Source organism: Carcharhinus amblyrhynchos, chromosome 4 (assembly GCF_965287045.1).
Source record: "Carcharhinus amblyrhynchos chromosome 4, sCarAmb.v2.hapA, whole genome shotgun sequence".
In the NCBI taxonomy this organism is placed as follows: domain Eukaryota; kingdom Metazoa; phylum Chordata; class Chondrichthyes; order Carcharhiniformes; family Carcharhinidae; genus Carcharhinus; species Carcharhinus amblyrhynchos.
The window spans coordinates 87,762,024-87,788,473 of record NC_137327.1 but is presented as its reverse complement, the minus strand read 5'-3'; the positions used below and the strand labels follow the sequence as shown (position 1 = coordinate 87,788,473).

Sequence of the window (26,450 nt, the reverse complement as noted above, 5' to 3'; positions counted from 1 at the left end):
GATCTTGAACGCGATAGCCATATAAATGCATATGTATGCATTTAAATTGACTTAATTGGCTGCATGCCCAACTTTACTGGCACTTCCCCCTTTACCACCACATTCACCCATTCAGAATTGGTACAAAATAGACATGCTCCATAAGAGTCCAATTCAGGTGCTCCAGGTAAGTGACAAGCGTCTGCTTGAAATCGGTGGAGGGAGGAGGGGGGGACGGAGGGAGGGCCACTGCCACTTTGCTGAGATTGGTGGGGAGCAGGGGAAGGGTGCATCACTCTGCCTGAAATTGGTGAGGAGGAAGGAGGGAGGGGCCCACGATCGGTCTGAGTGGCAGAGGGGGTGAGGTAGTAATGTTGTGGGGTTGGGGCAGTGTCTGGGGGCCAGGGGGAGGCATTATCCGGCCCAGGAGGAATGTGACAGGCAAGCCACATTCTATCTTTTTTTTCTGTGATGCACAGTTGGAGGCGGTGATCGAAGCTACAGGGTTTTGGATGCGTTAAGCCACGCCCACAGGCTTGTGCAGCACTATTCAGACGCACTGATATTTTTGCCGTGTATTGGGGCACTGGAGAAGGGGTCTAAATGTCAGATCTGAAACACTCCCAGTTTCAAGTCCGCCCAGCACTTAGAATCAAAATGGTAAAACAGGACTCGGAGGGTCAAATTATCATGGCCAATCCACCTTACCTGCACATTTTTGGACTGTGGGAGGAAACCAGAGCGCCTGGAGAAAACCCACGCAGACACAGGGAGAACATGCAAACTCCGCAATGCTCTCCCATGCACAGAGGTCATGCCGTGGGTGGACTCCTTCCTCAACCTGAACAGACCTGCTCAAAGCCTTTAGGCGGTTGTGCCAGATTCTCCTAGCTGGCTCTGCAACTCCAACAAGTCAGAGACCCTTCATCAACCACAGTCCTCCAACTGCAGGCGACCCCCATCTGTCACAGCCTCCTTCGTCTGTATCTGTGTGCATGGGACAGCACACAATCAACTCCTCACTGAGATGGCTGTATCTGAGCTGGTGGTGGGTGTAGGAGACAGATGTGACCTGTCAGATACACCCTCAGAGACATCCAGACTGTTGCCCTCAGAGGGGGTGTAAGGCGGGAAAGCTTGGGGATGGTCACCACCTTCTGCAGTAGTTGATCCTGCAAGTGAAGCATAAAAGCAATTACAGAAGTGATGATGACAAGGGACACAACTGTGCATGCATGCAACAGGCTGCCATGGTAGCCAGGGATTAAGGGTAAACACAATTCCTCCTCACGCTCCACATCCACACCCAATGTCCAACCTGTCCACCAACTGCCTCCAGGCTACCAGCTCTGCCATGGCCAATGATCAAATTGCCAGCACTCAAACCCTGATCTTGGAACTTCCCCAGGTGCTGTAGACTCTTCTGTCCAGCAAGCATTATGGGAGAAAAAAATGATATTTCCAATGATACTGAGGACAAGCTCTTACTGCTGGATTCCCCTCTGTCCCATAAGGTGTCAGGTTGCCATTCCAATCCTCGCACTCTCAGGAAATCTGGGTAAGGTGTAGAGAAAGATGCAGATTTCAGCGATGCAGCCTACACGGCAATGGAGATTGGTGAAGGAAGACGATTACACTTCAATACCCACTCCAGTCTTTAACTATTAAGTGTCTCTACGTTTCATCCACTTCACCACAGGGGCAGCAAAGTTGCAATTCTGTAATTGTTTTTATACTTCATTTGCAGGGTCAACTACTGCAGAGAATGATGACCATCCCCAAGCTATTCCACCTTACACCCCCTCTGAGGGTGACAGTCACACCTGTCTCCTACACCCAGCACCAGCTCAGAAACAGTGAGGTGTTGATTGTATGCATCCAAGGGGTTAGCAGTGCTGCCTCACAGTGCCAGGAACCTGGGTTCAATTCCCAGCTTGGATCACTGTCTGTGCGGAGTTTGCATGTTCTCCCCATGTCTGTGTGGGTTTCCTCTGGGTGCTCTGGTTTCCTCTCACAGGCTGAAAGAGGTGCTGGTTGGGTGCATTGACCCAAACAGGTGCTGCAGCTAGGGGAATTTCACAGTAACTTCATTGCAGTGTTAATGTAAGCCTTACCTGTGACTAATAAACAAAATTACACTCCTTTCTCAACAGTATGATACCCAAACTCACCCTTGCAACATGGAGGAAGTCATTCATTCTGTTTTGGTACAGGGCCCAGTCCCTCAGATGGAGCCCACTCAGCTCTCTGGTGACCCCCACCCAGGCTGTCTTGGTCCATTGTGATGGCCGTTCGTGACCCTCAGTTGGAAATGGAATCTCTCTGCATTGCTACATGGCTCTCACCAAATTGTGAGCTGATGCATTGGGTGGATTGTCACATCTCTGAAGAAAGCTGATTCCTTTATGTCACGGACTGAGGTTATGGAGATGGAGATTGTGTCTATATGAGTCCTCACACATGGGTCTCTCACCACACCTAGAGTACTGTGTGCAGTTTTGGTCTCCTTTTCTGAGGAAGGATGTTCTCGCCCTTGAGGGAGTGCAGCAAAGCTTTACCTGGCTGATTCCGGGGATGGCGGGACTGATGTATGAGGAGAGATTCACTAGTGGAAGATTGCTTTCGCTGGAGTTCAGACAAATAGAGACTTATAAAATTCTAACCGGATTAGGATAGACAGGGTAGATGCAGGAATGAGGGTAGGGGCTTCCAGAACCAGGGTTTCACAATCTGAGGATACAGGATAGACGATTTAGGATGGAAATGATGAGACATTTCTTCACCCAAATAGTGGCGAGCCTGTGGAATTCATTACCACAGGAAGCAGTTGATGTCAAAACACTGAATTTATTCAAAAGGCAGCTGGATATAGCACTTGGAGCAAATGGGATCAAAGGTTATGGGAAGAAATCAGGATTAGGCGATTGAGTTGGATGATCATTCATGATCATAATGAATGGTGGAGCAGGCTCAAAGGGCTGAATGGCCTCATCCTGCTCCAATCTTCTATGTTTGTATGTTTCTATGATGTCAGAGTCATCCTTGCCATGTGATACTGTGGCAGACCTGAATCACCCATTTCATGGACTTGCTGCCACGTGATCAGATTCAGTCTGCGTACCAGATTGCCAATGAGCTCTGGGCTCACCAACCGGTGCTGAGAAAGTAAGGCTAAATCCAGCCCTGTAAGTGATCACATCAATTTATTGTTGTTGCCAACAATATTCTGGAAGGGCTACAATTTATACCCTTATTTTTCAATGTGTGGACTATAGCACAGGAACAGGCCTTTCAGTCCTCCAAGGCTGCACCTACCATGCTGCTCGACTGAACTAAAAACTTTTATCTTTCTGGGGACAATATCCTTCTATTCCTATCCTATTCATGTACTTGTCAAGGACTCCTTAGAAGTCACTACCGTATTTACTTCAATTTCATCCCACAGCAGCAAGTTCCAGGCACTCACCACCCTCTGTAAAAAACTTGCCTCGTATATCTTCTTTAAATCGTGCGTCTCGCACTTTAAACCAATGCCCCCTAGTAATTGACTCTTCCACCTGGGAAAAAGTTTCTGACTATCCACTCTGTCCATGCCTCTCATAATCTTGTAGACTTCTATCAGGTCACCCCTCAACCTCCGTCATTTCAGTGAGAACAAACCAAGTTTCTCCAACCTCTCCTCATAGCTAATGCCCTCCATATCATGCAACATCCTGGTAAGTCCTTTCTGTACCCTCTCCAAAGCCTCCACATTCTTCTGGCGACAAGAATTGAACACTATATTCCAACTGCGGCCTAACTAAGGTTCTATAAAGCTGCAACAAGACTTGCCAATTTTTAAACTCAATGCCGCAGCCAATGAAGGCAAGCATGCCGTTTGCCTTCTTGACTACTTTCTCCACCTGCGTTGCCACTTTCAATGACCTGCATATCTGTTCTCCCAGATCCCTCTGCCTATCCTCTTAAGGATTTATTGTATATTTCCCATCTGTATTAAACATTCCAAAATGCATTACCACACTTTTGTCCAGATTAATCTCCACCTGCCATGTCTCCACCCAACTCTACAACTGGTCTATATCCCGCTGTATCCTCTGACTAGCCTCAATTCCGTCAATCTTTGTGTCATTTGCAAACTAATCAAACCAGTTACACTTTTCTCCAAATTATTTACATATATTACAAACAGCAAAGGTCTCAACACTGATCCCTGAAGAATGCCACTTGGTCACAGCCCTCCATTCAGAAACGCACATTTCCACTGCTATCGTCTGCCTTCTATGACCGAGCCAGTTCTGTATCCATCTTGCCAGCTCACCTCTGACCTCGTGTAACTTTACCTTCTGTACCAGTCTGCCATGAGCGACCTTGTCAAAGGCCTTACTGAAGTCCATGTAGACAACATCCACATCCCTACTCTCATCAATCATCTTTGTCACTTCTTCAAAAAACTCGATTAGTGAGACATGACTTCCCCTTCACAAAACCATGTTGCCTCTTGCTAATGCATCCACTCATTTCCGAGTGGGAGTAAATACTGTCTCGAAGAATCATCTCCAATAATTTCCCTGCCACTGACATATAGACTTAGGTCATTGGTTCTTTAAGACAAGATAAATGTGAGCAAGTGTCAGAATTCTAGGTCATTAAAAGTTTATGAAGTTGGAATTATTTTCTTTGGAAAGAGGAGAACCTAGGCAACTGAGTTTAAGTTTTTAAGGTTATGAAGGAAAATTGATTGTCAAGGTGAAGGGTTCAGATATGCAGTGCGGTAAATTGAAGATTAGGATTGTACAGGGCAGCCAGAAGAATATGTCATTGGGTGGGGTCACTTCAACTGAGAATATAAGTGGGTTCAAGAGACAAATAGATATGTTTCTGCAAACTGGAATTGTGGTGAGAGTATTTGTTACTGGACTTGGTATATCAAAAAGGAGTGGATTTGTTGAGTTTAATTTCCTTTCTCTCTCGATAAACATTCTTATCTGTGTATTTAATCTTTTGAGGAAGATAAATTACAACAAATAAACTTCCAAGAAGTTTGGGAGAAAAGAGGAATTATACTGCTGAAAGTGCCAGTTATCTGTGTTTTATTACTGCTCTTTAAGCGGGCCACTCATCATTGAAAGTTTAGTGCGACCCGAAAGCGTCAATACCTGATAGTTTATCCCTTTCAGATTGAGTTTCACACCAGTTTCACAATCCACAAATCTATGGCTATTGCAGAGAAATGAGACATGCTGTTGATGGCATGGTGGCACAATGGTGATGACTGCTGCCTCATGATGCCAGGGACCCAGGTTTGATTCCTGGTTTGGATGACTGTCTGTGCAGTGTCTGTATGTTCCCCCTGTGTCTGCATAAGTTTCCTCCCCCTGTCTGGAAGATGGGTTGGTCAGGTGCATCGACCATGCTAAATTCACCCTCAGTGTACCCGAACGGGCACTGGAGTGTGATGACTAGGGGATTTTCACAGTAACTTTACTGCAGTGTTAATGTAAGCCTACTTGTGACACTAATAAATAAACTTTAAAACTATTTTTCTTGCGCTCATCACAAAATGCAAAATCTCAAAAGAAACAATTCATTCTGCATGTAAAAAAGTTGCTGATTATTTGTCAAGTTAGCTCTGATTGGTCAGACATTGCTGTGGTAAAGCACCAGGTAGCTATTGTCACCCATGTTTTTGTTTATTTAAACAAGCTGCAATGTCTGGATATATTTTTTCTGTAGAGGAGAGGTCTGTACCTAAGAATATATGTAGTTTCTAGCAATATAAATGAGTTATATTGTGAGTTTGTCTAATAATCTTAAATTGGTTATTTGTGTATTTTTCAGCACACTTGGGATTATTCAGAAAATGCTGCCCAATTGCAGGTTTCGATCTATGTCAGACATTGGCCAGATTTCTCTGGTTTCATATGACCTGCTATCACTGCCACAAGAGTGGAGAATTTGACATTCAACCAAATCTCCATTCACTGCAGCAAGATTGGAGAATCCCAGCTGTGTGCAAGTTTGAGAATTTTGGCTATTTTGTTTTGAGTTTTGCATGTGTTGATTGAGTATGATCAGTATTCTGCCTCTTGCAAACAGCTGAAGGAATATGCCGTTTGATACAGTCCATCCATCCTTGGGAGGTATGAACTACATACCTGGCATCACACTGGCTCTGAAATTCACATACCACATTGTGGTGTATACTCAATTAGTGTGGTAGGTAGAACTTATTTTTGTCTTAACTGCAGCATCCTGTTAGTGGAAAATACCACACATGTTGTCATTGCATTGTAGCAGCAAGAACAACTAGCTTAACCTGCTGCTAAAATTTTTGAGATATGTTAACCTTCCAGGGTAATCTGAGGTAGATTGGTCACTTTACACATCCAAAAATGGCAACCTCAGGCCCAATTGTGAGTATGTGCAATACAAAGTGAGCAATGATCTGAGTTTAGCTATGGTCTGATCTACATATATTCATTATCCCACAGGATCCTTTGATGTGCCCTATTTTAACATCAAACTTGGATGTAGGCAAATGGCTTGTGACCCATTCATAAGATTATTAATAAGGAATCACAATGTGTTTATTCACCAGTGAAGGAAAGCTTGGGGTAGACAGTAACAAAGAACCTATGAGTGGAGTCCTTAATGGCTAGGAGAGGGAGCTTGTTAGGCTGTTCCATTTCAACTGTGAATTTGAGCATACGATGGAATTAAGATGGAATTACACATTAAGATGTGTAAGGAAATATAGCAAATATATCGTCCATATATAGGAAATACACAAAGGATCAGAGATTAGGAATCATGATGTCAAAAAAATGTTTCTCGTGGAAACTGATGAAAAGGTTAAGAGAGCTGGGCAAGAAGGGAACACGTGGCGACACCTCCTTTTTGGGTGTACATGGTGCGATTAAAGCTGGACACAACTTTGCAAAGAACTAAATTAATAAATTCAATGAATACAGAACATAGCAATGCATCTAGACCACCATGTCATAGTGATGCCAAGCAAATCTGTATGCCTTCCTTGAGAAGTCTATTAGTAAATAGGTTAGCAATGTTGAACAAGCATGTGCACTCAGCGTTGCTAGCAATTTGAAAGTCCTGTTACATTCTTCACAAAAATGGAAGAAACCTTCATTAGCTACATGGAAAACTTGCTCAGAGCTGATTGTGGCAACTCACTCACTCATTTGGCCAATTCATATTGTGCAGAACCAGCCATAGACAAGATAGGGCAAAACGGAACATGATTTTTATGTGAAGCCGTGACCACGTGCTTATTCGACATTGAAAGTCTATTCACTAATGTATTGTGTGAGGAAGCCACAGACATTTGTATCACGTCACTACATCATAACAATCCACAGGCTGCATCTGTATCCATTGAATTTACGAATTACACAACTCGCACAGTTGTATTCTGTTTAAATGACACCATATGCGTCCAGATAGAGAGTGTTGCCATGGTTACTCCCTAGGCCCAGCTCTACTTATATTTGAATGGGTTTCCATGAGAAACACATTTTCCATGGAATGACTCTTAAGCTCCTACCCCTTACATATTTCCCATCTGGGATGATACATTTGAATCTGCAGCTGCATGTAAGAATTTCCTTACACATCTTAATGGGCTTTATACCACATTCACCTTCAAATTCACCTTTGAAACAGTGCAGCCAAAGGAAACGTGTCCAGACGTTGCAACTCTTTTGAATGAAGCGTGGAGCCGACAGCATTCACTATGTCAACTTCATAACCAGAGCAGACTTGCCAACCAATCAGCACCCCTTGTTTCAGACGAGATATTTTGCTGTTCCCTTTGAAATCTGGCATTTGTGTATCTATCCTGATGAGTGCAAGAAGAGTGTTGATATTGGGCGGGGTTTTACAGCCTCACTCAAACAAGACCAGAAATTGCCGCCATAGGTCAATGGAGATTTGTGTTGTCGAACCCTCTCCCGCTCCGATTCCATGGCAAGCGAGATAGTGGAGTTCCGACCAATATATCTTTGTCTTTTCAGCAATGCTCAAGTTCTGTACAATCAAGCAACTAATATGTGGCTAAATAGAACTCCAGTGTTCTGAATCCACCAGTGCAATTGCTCTTAATCCAGGCTCCCCAGACCTCTGCATAACCAGTGAAGGCAATTCAGGGGATCTACAATGCAAAGCCAATCTTATGGGTGGGTGACTGTGTAGAATGCTGTGGTTAAGTGTAAGCGAGTGAGCTACCATTGTAGGCACGCTATGTTGGCAGTCCTGATGTCTCTGTTCTTCCAGCACAGTATGTGCGAAATGCAACAGCTATGCTCCTGCTCTCTCTCTGAGCTCCTGCCAGACAGAACCTGCAGTCAGATATACTCTGCAGAGACATAGCTAACTCATTGATATTGACAAGCTAGCACCCATTTTCTTAGAGAGGCTATTAAAACACTCTACATGCAGCATTTTCATACTGTTAATATTAAATAGTGTTATAATTTAGAAGGGATGGGTTTGTGATTACCAATCCACTTGAAAAGGAATCCCTTCTTTGAAATTTGAGAGCTACCACTGACACTGTATGCTTCAGATTCTATTTATCCACATTAATCTTTATCATGCTGGTATTTTATTGAATTATTTTAATGTAAGATCACAATGTTTCTAAATTATTTAAAATTCACATTTAATAGGATGTAATTAAATGAGTTGTCAATTGATCTAATCTCCTGTTGTCAAGAAGATTGCATAACATTGCAGCTCTGTTGTGAGTTTAAAAGCACAGAAGAAGGCCATTCAGCCCATTGGGCCTACACCACATATCCCACCCAGGCCCTATCCCTGTAACCCCATATATTTACACTGCTAACCCCCTGAAGTTATGGGGCAATTTAACATGGCCAATCAACCTAACCCGCACATGTTTGGACTGTGAGAGGAAACCGGAGTACCCGGAAAAAAACTCTCGCAGACACAGGGAGAATGCACAAACTCCACCCAGCCACCCGAGGCTGGAATTGAACCTGGGTCTCTGGTGCTGTGAGGCAGCATATCTTTCCGTATTCACACCCACTGCCACATCCCGCCCCTCTATCTCTTTGTCGACAATGCTAATGTCACTGAAGTTTATGGGGAAAGTGGATGGGTACCTCATTACCATAGGACAGGCAAGTTCCACTCCAGATCATATCTGATGTTACCTAACACAGCTGCTGGAACCTCATGCGTTTGCCTGCCCATTGTATGGCTTCTGCAGTTTACCAGGAATCTCTTCCAACTGTGGTGTTGGCCCTCTTGATCTTTGGGTAAAAGAGCAATTCTTGCAAAGTTTCAAATTCTTTTCTCACTATGACACCATTACTGGGGCCCACAGCTGCCTTTGTGAAGGTGCTGACAGGGTGCACCATTGTCCGTTGACACCTTGGATTCTTTACTGAGCCAAAGGAGTGAGAATTCCTGGAAGAGAAAGTGCCCATCCCTGGCTCTGCCTATGCCATCCTTTCATTTGTATGGAACAGTGAGGCAACATGACCGCTCAGTGACTATCACTGTTTGCTGCGCAGATACATGGATTTGGGCCAGTGTCTGCGGGAGTTTGCACATTCTCCCCGTGATTGCGTGGGTTTTCTCCAGGTGCTCCGGTTTCCCCCCACACCCCAAAAACGTGCTCTTAGGCTGATTGATGTAACAAGTTGTCCCTAAATTAGTCTTCCCTCAATCTTCCCCAATAGGTAGAGGAGGGCACTCACAATGTTAAAATGGCGGCGTGGGCTCATTGGACCAAAGGGCCTGTTTCCCGTGCTGTGTGTTGTTCTTCTTTTGTTCCTGCTTTGATAAAACTAACTGGAGACCTCTGAAAGAGCAGAAATCTGGAACAAGCAAGTTACCACAAATTTCCAGGGGAACTCCAATGCGTGTTATATTTATTTTCAGTGTTGATGCCTGCTTGACACAGACTGGATTTTATTTTCATTGTGAAACAGAGCATAGAGCCAAAACCTACAGTGCAAGACAGCATAATAGTGAAGTGAATCACAGAGTTTTAAAGTTTGTGTGTTAACATTGGGAGGAAAAGTTGCAGATAATTCTGACTGTGCAAAAATGTAAAATGGGCAAAAATGCAAAAATTTGAGATCTGGAACAACCTCAGAGGGAGGTGACGGCCTAGTGGTATCGCTGGACTATTAACCCAGAAATTCAGCTAATGCTTTGGGGACCCGGGTTTGAATCCCGCCACAGCAGATGGTGGAATTTGAACTCAGTAAGAAATATCTGGAATTAAGAATCTACTGACGACCATTGTCGATTATCAGAAAAACCTTCTGGTTCACTAATATCCTTTAAAGGAGGAAATCTGCCATTCTTACCCGATCTGGCCTACAATGCGGTTGACTCTCAGCAAGGAATGGGCAATAAATGCTGGCCAGCCAGCGATGCACATGTCCCACAAGTGAATTTAAAAAAAATTGCCATCGCATCAAAGTCAAAACTACTGCACTGAAGAAAGGTGGGCAATTGTCCAGTCTGGAGATCCTGGGAGGAATGAAAGAGCAATAGACTGTGATGTTTATTGACTTCAACAGATTTAAAAGATGTCAGGAAGAGAAATAGCTCAAGAGCATTCTTGACTGATTTTGTCCCCCTTGTGGAGAACAGATTTCTGGAGTTCTAGAGTTTAGTTGTTGTGCTCTTAGCACCTCCCAAATGAATTGACCAACTCAGTGCGGAACGAGCTGGTAAATTTGCCAACTAAGTTATTGAAATAAGAAGGAAAAAGATTTCAGAGACATTTTGAAGCAACATTTATTAAAATGATCTGTACATTTTTGAACAGATTGTCAAGGAAAAATATAACTTTTAAAACAAGACATAATTTTTAAAAATTCTCGTACAAATGTTGCTCATTGGACACAAATTTTGTAGGAATACAATATGTACAAATGGCAGCAAAACTCATACAACTTCAAATACCTGAGATCAAAAATACTCTTGTTATTAAATAGAATCTGTGCCATTACAGATCCCTACAGGTCTTCCAATCCATGAATATTCAATCACACACATTCCTCCTCAGTCCAATATTCCAGTGGGCACACATAACATCTATTAATACAACACACAAGAACGCTATACAAATGCATTATTCAGATCTGTTTCTTCTCCCCTTCATGAGAATACAATATTGTAATAATAATGAAGGAACTAAACAAATTGTGGGTATGCTCTCCATGTGCAGGATTTTCCAGCCTTGCTCATCCCGAAACCAAAACATCCTGCTCAAGGTTAACGGATCATTCCATGGTGCACTCTTCGCCTGCTCCGATTCCCATGGGATAGTAAAATTCACCCCCCCCCAAATCTTTCCATCCATTAATGTTAAGGGTGGAAAATCATACAAAATACACCAGTGATTTCCAAATGTGTTCTCCTGATGAATGAAGTTCTCTGCCAAGAGCACAATTCTGTATACTTAGCCCTAAAATGCAAGTTAAATAACATATTCTTCAAAACATCCCTGCACAGAATGTCCCGTGTGTTTCTTATTCACTTTACACAAAACAATTGGTAATTTCAGAGGACCCAGAAGGGACATTGGAATGCAAGGAATCAGGAATGAGGAAAAGTTGCCATTAAGACCAGTGCTTCTGCAAAACGTCTAAAATTTTTTGTCATGAACTATCAACCCCAGCCATTCCAGCTCCTCAAATAAAGATCTGTATAAGCATTTTCTGATCCCCAAATGTAAATCAGTCAGACCCCCAGAATATATGACAGCATATATATCCTTTATAGTTTCTTTTCTACTTGGTATTTCAATGATTCTAGCAATTTTCAAACCATTACTAGGTGACTTCACATTTGGCTAATGGACGAAAGTAAATTTGAGGTCCTACCAAGAGGCTTACTAATGAATTATCAATGCATCACTTCTGTTCACAGAGAAATGGCTAATATAGCTGATTGCTTGCTGATGCTCTAATACCCTCATATACTGATGTTATGTCATTCTGTTATTTCTCACTCACTTCCACATCCTGGGGGTGATTTTTCCACCCCACTGCACTAGTTTTCTAGTGGAGATGCAGGCGTTGGACTGGGGTAAACACAGTAAGAAGTCTGACAACATCAGGTTTAAGTCCAATGATTTATTTGGTAGTAAACTCGCAAGCTAAAATAAATCGGTTGGACTTAAACCTGGTGTTGTCAGACTTCTTACTAGTTTTCTAGCGCAGCAGGATTGGCCAGGCTCTAGATTGGAACATGGTGGGGTGGGGGGGAGACTAGCCTGGGAATGCTCTTGGGGACTGTGATCAGGCCATGGAGGTTGGAGGGGTGGCATTGCGGGGGTCCCAGGCAGACCAACAATCTAATTGGCCAGCAAATGGGAGGCTGAGAGTTCAGGGGCACTGCGCAGTGATTTCAGCCTCTCCAGCGACGATAGGCCTGCCCCCTGAAATTTAATGATATAGACACTGGTGGCCTCTGCGCAGAGTGTGGGAGACTCTAGAGTGAACTCCCACTGAAAAAAAGAGTGAAGTACTCCAGTTTTCCCATGAATTCAACAGTTAATTTGGGAGAATTCCGCCCCCTCTCTCTCTTCCAGCCACCTTCAAGAGGTTGAAGTGAACTACTGTTTTTCAATCCAGATTAATTTACCTGCTTTGTACTCAAAATTTCAACCCCATCCATCACAAGGTGTGTTTGGGCATCTTCCTGCTCATGGAAGTAACACAAAAATGAGAGAATTTAGGGATTGGCATAAAATTATCATCATCCAAATCCTCTGTCACAACAAAGCTGGACCACTTGTCAATTCTCTTCTACCTTTAGGGATCGACCATATTCAATTTAAAAATAACATGCATTTGCAGCAGATCTAAACCGCATCAAAATCAAAAGTTAACCTTTAAAAGACAGATCATTTTTTTGGCCATTTCAGCTCCTGCTTCTGTTGTGAAAAACATGTCCTCAGCCCCTACCCACCAGAAGAAAGAAATTGGGTTTTGGTTGTGATTCAATGGATGAAATCTGGACAGTTAGAATGGATGGAATTAAAGATAACTCTTTCCCTTGAGATAGAACTGAAGGGAAGTGACAGGTTATAATCCTTTAACCTGTAGCTGTCACCTCATTGAATGACTGCACCATACTTTGCAGGTTTGCAGCCAAACAGGAAGTTTGTGCTAACAATTTCAGACTGGCTGAAGCTGTTACCATAGTAATAGGAAGGGCACAATGATAGAATCAAAGATGATGGAATTAACAGGAATCCATTATCTGTCCACAATCTGTGCTGTTGTGTTTCCTGTTACAGAATCTTAAGTTTATGCTTTGTACACAATGACCAGACATTTCAACTGCTCTGTGAAGTATTTATCTTTAAAGGCTGTGATCCAATCTCATGTCTGGCACCAACCTTATTCTTGTGATCAGCCAAATAAAAAATTCACAATCATTGCTAAGTGGAAGAAATGCAAGAATTAAATGTGAAATGGTGGCAATGCAAAAGATAAAAGAGGTTCACTAAGATTCCACGTGTGTGTGAGAAATGTGGGGGGGGTGGTGGGGGGAGGTTGGTTTCTCTTCCTTATTTAACAATTGAAACTGTTTCATATCCAGTTCAGTAACATTCAGACACAAGAGTCTATTCAAATTCTAGAATAGAAAATCTCTTGCAGTCATTAAAACAGTAGTACTGTAATGATCTATTAAACAGCTTTTAACTAATAGGAGATCTGAGTTTTGCAGCTTCAGAGAAGTCACCTACTAGCTAGGGTAATGTTTCTTTCCACCTGCCTCCTACAGCTAGTCCTGTTCATGTTCATGACTCCAATGATTCCACAAGAAGTGAGATACATAATACAGAGATATTAATCTTAGAGTCATAGACACCAAAGCAAAAAGGACTGAAAGATCCAGAGAGTTCATTGTTATTGGCTAATCTGCAGCAATATGTTGGTAACATTAAAAACATACTGAATAGAATAATGTAACAATTAGTAGTTCATGCTAAACGTTGGCATTCCAACCAACTATCACTCCAAGCTAACTCAGGCTAGGTATTTCATTAGTTTCCAATAAGACTCATTCATAAGTGTTGCCAAGGCTAAGTGACTGCTGTCGACCATAGCAACAGGTAACTGCAAACAACAGAGCTACACACCACACAATTTATACACAAATATCATGAAACCACAAATTATACTGTCTTACCGCTATTAATACACTTTCCAGCAGCAATATTAGTCTGAAATCAAAGCACCAAGTAATGCCAGTGCAATGCGACTCATTACCATGTCCGAACTAATGCAACAGGATTCAGCAGAAAATGGTGAATAAAATTCTAACATGCAACACTGGATGATTTATAATTAAATGTGCTGAATTATGTGTTTTAATTTTTTGCATGTTTTAAACTACAACATTTTAAATAAGCGCAGGAGGAAGCCATTCAGCCTATTGAGTTTGCACTAGCTCTCTGAAAGAGCATTCCACTTAGTCCCACTCCCCTACCTTATCCTTGTAGCCTTGCAGATTTTTTTCAGACAGCAATGCAACTCCTTTCTGAATCAAACGTGTGCTCAGCACCCTCTCAGGCTCCAATCAAACCCTTGATGGAAAAACTTACACTTAAATCACTTTTACCTCTTTTGCCAATTATTTTGAATCTGTTCTAGTGATGTTCGCTATTGTCCCGTAAGAATAGAAATCCAATCCCATCAAATATATCAAGCTCCTCCCCTTGTACAGTATTAACTTTTCTCAAAAAAAAATACAAAACAATGACAAATCAAACACTTTAAAATCAAGAAAAATGTTCCTCTTGGCACTGTGAGACTGTTAAACCCAACTCCATGGGAGACTTAAAGTGTCTTCCATTAAAGCTGCAGGATGGGGAAGCCTACTCGGACTGGTTGACACAAAATAAAACTAAGATATTTAAAATAGCAAGTTCAAAGCAGAGAAGTAATATTGCATGAAATTACAACCAAAGTTACATCAGTGCCCTCCAGCAATGGAGGACATCCAGTGTAACAGTTGACATCAGATATTCCATTGTTACAATAAAAAAGGGGCACATCTAGAGTTGCCAACTCTGGTTGGATACATTCCTGGAAGTTTCATCACATGATTTTAAACCTCGAGCCACCCTGCCCCCCCGATCCCACTCATGGACTATCCTCAATCGCACTGGCCATCCATCCCATCGGTCAATTGGAAAAGGAACAAACTCTGCTACCCAATTGAATTCATTGCAACTGGTAATGAACCAACCTCCTCCCAATCCCAAGTCCATTGTTTTTGTAACTAATATGTGAAAGAGTTCAAAGAAATTTTTAAAACACACAAATTTTATTTTGTTAACTTGTCTCTTAAGTTGCCCGCAACAATGTTACAGAGATCAACCTTCACTTCCTGGTGACTCCCAAGAGTTTGGCAATCTTAGGTACATGTTCTGAGTGGTGAGAGATGTCTCCCCTGGTCACACAGCTCCACATTAACCTTGGGTTAATATTCGTCCCCAATCTCAGTGAGGGGAGCAGAATTCTGATGCAACAGATCTCAGTTAACGTAAAAAAAGGTTTGCCAGTGTGCAATTAATCAATCTGCAATTAATTGTATGTGTTTCCTGACACTTCATCTTTAAATCCCTCCATCCACGACAATAGTTCTGCTGAATGCCAGGTATGAAATAGAGTAACCTTGGTAATCATGGCTGCTAAGGACATTGAGTCATGTATTATTGCCGTTTGAATCGCATTTACATTCAATTGCCTATTTATGGACATTATTGAATGTCCAGGCAATTGAATGGACCCAAAAATGAACAATGGTGTCCCTTTCCCACTTTCTATCCTTGCCTGCTCCAGTTCTGTTCGGAAATCAGCAGACTGAGGGCAGAGATCCTGCACGTTGATACACAATTCCTCAGGATACACTGGAAGGATCCTGTTTTAAGTAAGCCATTGTTGTTAAGCAACTGGGTATGGCTTATCCTGCTGGATGTAAGTACTAGCTCTGCTACAGGCCCAATGCTTGTGAATAAAGAAAACAAAGCTAATAAAAATAACAACATTACAAAATCAGCAACATAAAAGATTAGTTTCAATTCTAGGCACTGTCTATGTGGGACGTGAACGCACAACTTCAGCATTATCAGAAGTGCCTAGCGGCCATGCAGTGCAATAATTGCAACAGGAAATACTCCCAAAACTTATGAAGCTAGGACAATGCTCAATTCCATTGTATGAAACAGATGCATAAATAAGGGTGGCATGGTGGCACAGTGGTCAGCACTACTGCCTTACAGCACCAGAGACCCAGGTTCAATTCTGGCCTCGGGTGACTATCTGGATGGAGTTTGCATCTCCTCCCCATGTCTGAATGAGCTTCCTCCCGAGCACTTTGGTTTCCTCCCACAGTCCAACAATGTGCAAGTTAGTTTGATTGGCCATGCTAAATTGCCCCTTAGTGTCAGGGGGACTAGCTAGGGTAAATGCATAGGATTATGGGGATACAGTCTGGGTGGTATTGCGGTCTGTGCAGACTCAATGAGCCAAATGGCCTTCATCTGCACTGTAGGGATTCTATGGTTCTAAATAGCGGTGATACTATTGGAGTTCCAGAGAGGGAGAGATAACATCAATGCATTCACTTCAAGTGAGAAGGTGAGAAGATGGTCACCAGCCTGAGGTTCAGATGCTCAAACATTTTGAGAATGATCAGTGACCATACTCTGAAAGAATACCATTGGGATGCAACTAGTTTGGGATTTATCTGGAGGGTAATAGACAAGTCAGAACAAATTGCAATGACATTGCATAGATCAATTGTGAGGCCAGTTCTAGAGTACGCTGCACAGATTTGGTCACCCAACCACAAAAAATATACGGCTACATTAGAAACAATTCATGGGGGGGTGACCAGGATGTTTTATAGCCTTAGAGTACTGAATTCTAAAGATAGATTTCAGTAACTACATTTATTTTCAGTAGGGAAAGAAGGCTGAAGGGAGTCATGAAGCTATTTACTAATAATTAAAACCTTCAATAAGTTATGTAACTTGGCCTATGTGAAATGGGTTCAAAAGTCATAAGCAAAATTCACAAGGTTCAAATAAGGTTAGCAATTCCTACCCACAAGATAGGCATGTGAAAGGAACTCTCAGAAAAGATAATTGAGTTGGGTCAAGTGATGTCTTTGAATGACTGAGCTTGGTTAGCATCTGATGAAAAGGAGGAAAGAGGATGTTATTGAGATGTTAACAGCAGAGCTTGATTTTATTTTCAGGGGAGGAAGTAAAGATTATATGGGGAGATTATACGGTGGATGGTTTGAGCACATAGACCCTGGATATAGTAAGCTTGATTGGTCCAATGGCCTTTTCTCTCAGTAATTTCTCATGCTCTTTTGTGGATCGCAAGCTGTGGATCAGCCATTTCTAATTTAGAACATTCATCTAAAGTTTTGTTTTGCATGCATGGAAAGTTTCTAGTATATTTATCATGATTTGAGTTTTCATTCCACGTTAAATCCATAAAAATCCACAAACCAGTGCACATATGTTTCACCAGCAATGTACAACCATCATCAATGTATGTACATGTGTAGTAGTGAAATGTATGTACACAACATCAATTCTCCCACAACACTAGGTTTCTTCATTATGATGCAGCAGGGTTGAGGGAAGGACTCAGTAGATACCAAAGGGGAAAGAACACAATTGGACATCCCATTATGTTTGACTTGAGAATCACAAAGATTGGGTTTATAGAGTTTCAATTGCCAGCCTCTACATTGAACGAAGAATGGGCAGAGGAATGAGGAAAAAGGAAGCAGAAAATATATCTATTTACATGCTGGATATGTACAATTACACAGTGCGGGCAGTACTTTGATACTCTATACATCTTGAATGTGCAACATAATAACTTAATGCAGTACTCTCCAGAAATAAGAGTCTTGTATGATAATGCAGTTAAACAGAACAACCCCATAAAGTACAAACATTTATTCTTGCCACATTTATTCACAAGCACATATTAGCTTGTCAGTATCAGCCCACACTCAACTTCCCGAATGCACTATTCCACTTCAGATTAGCTATCAATTCCCATCCGGTCCCATCAACAGCCCCCAGCACTTCCCCATACCATAAACACTTTTTTGGAAGTTAACATTCCATGCCCCTCTCACATTTCCTTATTCCATTGTTTAAAGGTCTCCACCCCAAATTCCAATGTATTTACTTACATTTCTCTTTTCTACTGGCTGAATATGTTGATGGAAGTATCACTATGAACAGATTTACAGCCAGACCAGTAAAGTTCAAACAACTTTGAGCAAAAACTCAAAGATGGTCCCTTTCTTTGTCCCAGTTGCATGGGTGCAATCATTTCACAGCAGTTAAGGGATTAAAGGCACATAAAGACCCAAAAAAATTAAAACAGAAAATGCTGGAAAGATTCAGCAGATCTGGCAGAGATTTTCCAGCATTTTCGGTTTTTATTTCAGATTTCCAGCATCTGTAGTATTTTGCTTTCATTATAATAAAATTAAAACCACTGGACAGAGGCACAATCTCTTTTTAAAGGTGGCTCACCAACTGACGACTGGTAAAATCTATCAATGATTATATAATAATCACTTAATTGTTGTTCTATGAGGCTGGTGTCAGGAAGGATTCCTTTACACAAAGGATGGTTGCAGCCTGGGTACTAGACATATATATTCAAATATTCCTTTAATAAGAGGAAGACAGCAAGGTTGGTATAATGTAAGTATAATACCAAATGGCTGAACAGCCTTCTTCATCTGAACCAATCTTGTGATGTATCTTGCCTGGCTGGGGTAATTAGAAGGCTGATTACCATTTAATGATGGCTGTCAGCAGCGCATACTCATAAAGGACATCTTTCCCCTGCTTGCGGTGTCAGCTGAGTTCAGATTTTGACCTCTAGTCCCCGTGGGCTAGACAGCAGAAAGGAGTCCCGTATCCTAGCAACCTCAACAGCACACAGGTATCCGGAGACCTTGTTGTACCATTCTGGAGTCCGGCCCCTGAGGAAATCAAAGGGAAAAACAGAAACACAAAAAAAGTCAACAAGAAGAAAAAGCTAATCATCACCGGTACCCTAACTCACCCCTTGTAACATTCAGCTTCATTTCAAGCATCTCTAACATTCTTCCCACTCTACTCCAACCAGCAGATCATTCTAAAACGTTCAAGCCTAGGAGCATCCCAAAATCTGTTTTAAAATTGGTGCGTGCTAATTTCTATTTGTTTTTAAGTTCCCTTTACCTGACTTAAATATTCTAGCCCATTACCATGGAACCCTACTGTGCAAAGAAGCCATTTGGCCAATCAAGTTTCCATTGACTCTTGACAAAGCTCTTCCTTAGGCCCTCTCCCCTCCCTTTCCCCATAATCGCATACATAGCTAAATCATCAAACCTACACATCTTGAGACACTAAGGACCAATCCACCTAACCTGCACATCTTTGGCTTTAATAATTCTATTATATGAAAACATCCCCATTAACCTCCCCCTCTGTAACTACAGTAAACTTTAAATAATCCAAGAGTTATTCAGGAACATCACACCTAGAAGAAATCTGGCTGTCAGGATATGCTTTATATGGAGATCAGAACTTGGGACTCAAACTGCTTCAAAGAAATACTACCTTCACTACCATTTAGAATAATTAACCAGTCTTTAGTGAAAAAAGATATACAAGGTACATTCTTAGATCTCTTGCCGTCACATATAGTGAAGAGTGAGATAGACATCAAATAGAGGCCAAAAAATTGCACATGGAGAAAGGGAAAATCTCAGAAGGATGTGGGTGGGTGGGGGGTGATTTGATTCTCCTCCCAGCAAATTAAGTGCAGAATTTTACCACCACGTTTGGGCGAGATCATAAAATCCCGCCCAAGGCCAGTGGAGATTTCCAATCTGTGAGCGGGTGAGGCGGTAAAATTTCGGCCTGAGAGTCTCAAGTCATCTGTGCTCAGTATCCAGGGAGGATGGCACACAGCCATGCAGAAAATAGTTCAAAATGGGGTTAATTAGAAATAAAGTGACCCCAATTCTGCAGGTTTGTCCCAATTGCCCACTGTAATTGCAGGGTCTGTAGAAAGTATGGAGAGCGGAATAAATTCTATTTTTACAATATTTCTCCAGGGTTTCCATATATATCCTGCTGCAACAATTGGAACAATTTGAAGAACCCCAGCAGAAATAAAGCTCCAAAGCTCTAAGAGGAGAGTTGTGAATGGCAATCAAAGAACATGTTACAAAAACCAAGAACGTAATGTGCAAAGAACAAAGAACAACGAAAAATACAGCACAGGAACAGGTCATTTGGCCCTCTAAGCCTGCACCAGCCATGCTGCCTGACTTAACTAAAACTCCCTATCCTTCCGGGGATCATATCCCTCAATTCCCGTCCAATTCATGTATTTGTTAGGATGCCCCTTTAAAGTCACTACTGTATCTGCTTCCACTAGCTCCCCCGGCAATGAGTTCCAGGCACCCATTGCTCTCCGAGTAAAAATCTGCCTCGTATATCTCCATTAAAGTTTGCCCCTCACACCTTAAACCTGTGCCCCCTAGTACTGACTCTTCCTCCCTGAGAACAACCTTCTGGCTATCCATTCTGTCCATGCCCCTCATAATCTTGTAGACTTCTATCAGGTCGCCCCTCAACATCCGTCATTCCAGTGAGAACAAACCAAGTTTTTCCAACCTCTCCTCATAGCTAATGCCCTCCATACCAGGCAACATCCTGGTAAATCTTTTCTGTACCCTCTCCAAAGCCTCCACATCCTTCTGGTAGTGTGGCGACCAGAATTGAACTCTATATTTCCAGTGCAGCCTAACTAAGGTTCTATAAAGCTGCAACACGACTTGCCAATTTTTAAACTCAATGCCACGGCCGAGGAAGTCAAGCATGCCGTATGTTACCTTCTCCACTTGCATTGCCATTTTCAGTAACCTGCGTACCTGTACACCCAGATCCCTTTGCCTATCAATACTCTTAAGGGTTCTCTCAATAACTGTATATTTCCTATCTGTATTAGACCTTCTAAAATGCATTACCTCATATTTGTCTGGATTAAACTCCATCTGCCATCTCTCCGCCCAAATCTCCAACTGATCTACATCCTGTTGTATCCCTCCTGATGGTCTTTATCACCATCAAATCCGCCAACCTTTGTGTCATCCACAAACTTACTAATCAAACCAGTTACATTTTCCTCCAAATCATTTATATATATCACAAATAACAAAGGTCCCAGGACTGATCCCTGAGTAACGCCACTTGTCACAGCCCTCCATTCAGAAACACATCCTTCTACTGTTACTGTCTGTCTTCTTTGACCGAACCAGTTTTGTATCCATCTTGCCAGCTCACCTCTGATCCCATGCGACCTTCTGCACCAGTCGGCCATGAGGGACCTTGTCAAAGGCCTTACTGAAGTCCATGCAGACAACATCCACTGCCCTATCCTTATCAATCATCTTCATCACTTCCTCAAAAAACTCAATCAAGTTCATGAGACACGACTTCCCTTTCACAAAACCATGTTGTCTCTCACTAATACGTCCGCTTATTTCCAACTGAGAATAAATCCTGTCTCAAAAAATCCTCTCCAATAATTTCTCTACCGCTGATGTAAGGCTCACCGGCCTGTAATAACCTGGATTATTCTTGCTACCCTTCCTCAACAAAGGAACAACATTGGCTATTCTCCAATCCTCTGGGACCTCCCCTGTAGCCAGTGAAGAAACAAAGATTTGTCTCAAGGCCCCAGCAATTTCCTCCCTTGCCTTTCTCAGTATTCTGGGGTATATAGCATCAGGCCCTGGGGACTTGTCTACCTTAATGTTTCTCAAGAACTCCAATACCTCCTTCTTCTTGATCTCAACATGACTCAAACTATTTACACATCCTTTCCCAGACTCATCATCCACCACTGGACATTCTAAGAACTTTTTCACTGGTAGTGTTTACAGTCCTTGGCACAATTAAGACTCCAACTATTCACCACATTCTACTAATTCTATGGATTTTTACAATTCCTCTGTAATTCATACACTTCATACTTGGGCACAAGGTGACACAATTTGTTCGTCATTGAATACTATGCTTGAGTGATATTTAAAGAATGTTTTTAAATTTTTACTCCATTCTTTAAGTTACAAAGCCAATGCTCAGAGCAGACCAGGAAAACCCGAATTCACCTCCTTGCTTGCTCCAGAAACAAATTTCAAATTGAATCCAATTCATAATTCCCACAAGAGAGACAAACAAGATACAAGCTGACAAGAAATGGCGTTGCACCTGATCTTCAGCTTGATCCAACTCTAGACTTAACTAAAATGCCACAAAGTGCACTCCTGCCAAATGATCCTGGTTTCATCCCATTTTGATGTCAGTAAAGGTCTAACATGAAATGGGTCTTGGCTGTCTCAACTGAGAAAAATAAATGTTACATTGGAGCAGAAGGGACTCCTCTTCTGAGATTGTCAGATCAGAGGAGAAGTCACCTATATGGCACCTGACTAGAGCTGCATTTGACTGGGAAACGTTTGATGCCAGTGCATTCCAACACTCCATTTTCCAACATCCTAATGAACACAAAATCCAAAAAGAAAAAAGTATTTTTTTAAAAAACACCTTTCATTATTTAATTCAAGTCTGGACTTTGAGCTTTTCAATTCATCACAATAGTTGTTATAGTGTCAGTTGTTATAGTGTCAGTTGTTATAGTGTCAGTTGTTATAGTGTCTCTGAACTCCTGCCTGAAACTTTCCCAACTTGGATCTGACCCCAGTGCCTGAGAATGATGCCAGTCATCAGGCCAGCTCTCTCTCTCAATGTTCACATTCTGGTGATTCATGCAGAACCACACGTCAATCACACAGCGGGGTAGGGAGACATGAAACACATACCTCAGGTCAGTCCTGGAGATATATGTGAGTCGGGATCGGCCTGGGCCACAAGTTTCAACCAAGTATTGCGAGTTCAGGACTACAGCTCTCACACCACCTTCCAGGTGCACAGACTCATGTTCAACAGAAACCGCCACCAGAATGCATGCTTCCTTCAGTAAATCAGTCCGCCATGTCCTAGGTCAGAAGAAAAACAATTACAATGCTACATTGAATCAGACACTGGACTGGACACTGTCTGTCCCCATATTATTCAGCCCAATGCATGCTGACAGTTAGAAATATGTAATATTCATTCATGGGATGTGAGTGTCACTGGCTTGGCCAACATATATAGCCCATCCATAATTGCCCTTCAGAAGGCGGTGATTAACTGCCTTCTTGACCTACTGCAGTCCTTGTGGTAAAGGTCCACCCACAGTGCTGCTAGGGACAGAGGTCAAGTGACAATGAGGAATGATGATATATTTCCAAGTCAGGATGGTGAGTAGCTTGGAGGAGAATTTGCAGGTGGTGGTATTCCTAGGCATCTGCTGCTTGTATCCTTCTAGCTGGTAGTGGTCATGAGTTTGAAAGGCATTGCCTAAGGACCCTTGCTGAGTTTTTGCAGTGTATCTTATAGATGGTATACACTGCTACCACTGTGTTTCCAAGGTGTTGGAAGGAGTGAACATTTGTGGGTGGGCTGCCTATCAAATGGTTTGTTTTGTCCTGGATGGTGTTCAGCTTCTTGAGTGTTGATGGAGCTGCACTCATCCAGGCAAGTGAAGAGTATTCTGTTGTACTCCTGACTAGTACCTTGTCAATGGTGGATAGGCTTGGGTGGGAGATGGGGAATGGGGGAGTTGGGTAGTCAGGAGGTGAGTCATTCGCTGCAGGATTCCCAGCCTCTGACCTGCTCTTGTAGCCACATTATCTATATGGCAAGTCAAGTTCAGTTTCTGGTCATTGATAACGTATAGGATGGGGATTCAGTGGGGGATTCAGCATGACAATGCCTTCAGCCATTTCTTAATGTCACGTAGAGCAAATTGAATTGGTTGAGGACTGGCATCTGTGATTCTGTGGACCTCTGGAGGAGACTGAGATGGATCATTCACTTGGCACTTCCAGCTGAAGATTGTTGCAAATGCTTCCTTATCTTTTGTGAGGGACCTAGCGTTCACACCCTTAGTGTGCGTGAACTGAGTTAACATCAACAAGTCAACAAGTATTAGCAATATGCTTTTGCACTTGAATCATTTATTGCAGTCAATCAAATCAGAGAGGAGAGTAAGGGCTCAGAATGTATTTTCAGCTTAGTCCCTGGGCAAAAAGTTTCCAGTGAATTGAATGGAACTAAATGGGAAGAATTGCAAAATCCTTATTTTGTAATATGATAACTTTTTCAGTATCAGTACTTATCCACTGGCATCAGCTGTGGTAAACAAGAAATCCAAGGGGCAGATTTTCATGTTCCCCCACTGAACATACTGAATTGCCTGAAAAATCAGCCAGGGAGGACTACATGCTCATTAAAGGGGTCTGTCTGATATTCCAGTCATTGTAAGGACATTTGGGTAGACCCTTTTATAACATGGCATACCCAACAATTCAATGTCATACAGAAAGTAGAGAAAAGGAGCAGTGGTAAAATTACTTTTGGACATAATTCTGTCAGGCAGGGTTGCAGGCACAAGAGTTAGTTTTACATTTTTTAAAAAGTGATCAGCAATTGAATTGCGTAAACCAGATTTAGTCAAGAGTGGGCCAGTGGCCATTAATTTGAGGTTTTAGCCCACCCAGCTAACCTGGCACTGAGCCCAGCAAGTTTCTAGGGTCAAACATGTGTAAAATGTTTAGATGGACTCCTATTGTAGAATCATTAAGCATCAAAAGATCATCATGCATGTCCCTGTTTTGGAAGCTGTCCAATTAGTAGCTGTTTCCCAATGCCCTGTAATTTTTTCCACTTTGAGGAGACTGTGACCTTGTTTGAAATTTATTAATAAATCTTGCCCCACCACCCATTCAGATCAGAACACAGTGGGGGCTAGATTTAGTGAGCTGTTGTAGTCCCTGCCTCCATGGCTAAAATATCTGTGGGGAGATCATCCACAGGAAGAATCACTGCCCAGCTGTCACTTGGCTGGAGGCAGGATTCCCACCTCAGAGCGCAGCCCACCAACTGGATGGCCAGCAATGATATAGTCCCAGCAACAGCAGGGTGGGAGTGTTGGCCACTGATGGGAATGCAGATAGTCCTAAGTGGACATTGTCACTGGAGGCAGACACACCAGCAAGAGAAGGGGATTTTGTCATGGTCAGGTTTCCTTTCCCAGCACCAACCTGTGCAGCTAAAGCTGCCAGGCCATGCAGCCTGGTATAGACTTCCCTATGCTATGAGTAAAATAGCAGGAATGGGATGAGGCCTTTATGTGGCCATTAATTGACCACATAAGAGCCTCAGTAGACCTAAGGATAGGCAGGCTGCCTGACGCTCCCACTGCACCCTGTAGAATCTCATATAGGTTGGGAGTGGGCACGTAGGCACGAAGGCCACATGTTGGATTTTACAAGCCTCTTGCCAGCGGGGGTGTAAAATCCAGCCCAGTATTTTTATCTGCACTTGAGAGCTCATTGCTTAGATAGCTTTAAGCATATCCCAGATCTGGGGCAGGTCTTTTCAAATAGCAGGGTGTCCCAACCCACCACCTGAAAAGGGAAGGTACATGAGGCCCAGAGTAGAGGGCTCTTTTTTTTTTAAAGAGTGGCCAGGAGGGGAGGGAGCATCATCAAAATAGGGTGGGAAGCAGCCTTTAAGTGGCCATTAATTGTACACTTAAAGGTCTCAGCTAAGGTGAGGGTTAGTGGGCTACCTTAGGCCTTGCCTGCCCAGGTAAAATTGCAGATCAGTCATGAGGCAGGAAGATGGTGGGGAGGCCATTCTGGGAATTTTACAGGCCTGCCCACCTGCAAACCCATGACGGGGTACCATACGATTCTGCTCTTGATTTATATTCCCTTCAATTTAGAAGGCCAAGGAATGGTTTAACTAAAGTGTGATTAAAAATCCTTAGAACCACTGCTAATCTAGTGGAAAGTAAACTTTTCTAGGGCGGTGGATAGAGGAGAGCCGGTGGATGTGGTCTTTCTGGATTTTCAGAAGGCGTTTGATAAGGTACCTCACAAGAGGTTACTGCAGAAGGTCAGAGGACATGGAGTTGGGGGTAGGGTGTTAGCGTGGATAGAGGATTGGTTGTCAAATAGGAGGCAGAGAGTGGGGGTCAATGGGTGCTATTCGGATTGGCGGTTGGTGACTAGTGGGGTGCCCCAGGGGTCGGTGCTGGGGCCTCAGCTATTTACCATTTATATAGATGATCTGGAGGAGGGAACCGAGTGTAGGGTGTCGAAATTTGCTGATGACACCAAGATTGGGGGAAAGGCAAATTGTGCGGAGGGTGTGGAGAGTCTGCAGAAGGATCTAGATAGGCTGGGCGAATGGGCCAGGAAATGGCAAATGGAATTTAATGTTGGCA

General features: G+C 42.6%; 1 protein-coding gene across 3 annotated transcripts in view; it reads right to left on the bottom strand.

Moving 5' to 3' along the window:
- Positions 1–10,765: 10,765 nt before the first annotated feature.
- The window catches only part of stard8 (StAR related lipid transfer domain containing 8), a 198,531-nt gene continuing 182,846 nt past the window's right edge, over positions 10,766–26,450 (bottom strand). For all 3 annotated transcript variants that reach the window (XM_080187504.1, XM_080187500.1, XM_080187501.1), the window contains 2 exons: positions 22,933–23,109; positions 10,766–19,032 (listed from right to left, as the gene is read on the bottom strand). In XM_080187504.1, the coding sequence (XP_080043630.1) occupies positions 18,915–19,032; positions 22,933–23,109 (295 nt within the window). In that variant the 3' untranslated portion in view covers positions 10,766–18,914. The remainder of the gene's footprint in view (positions 19,033–22,932; positions 23,110–26,450) is intronic.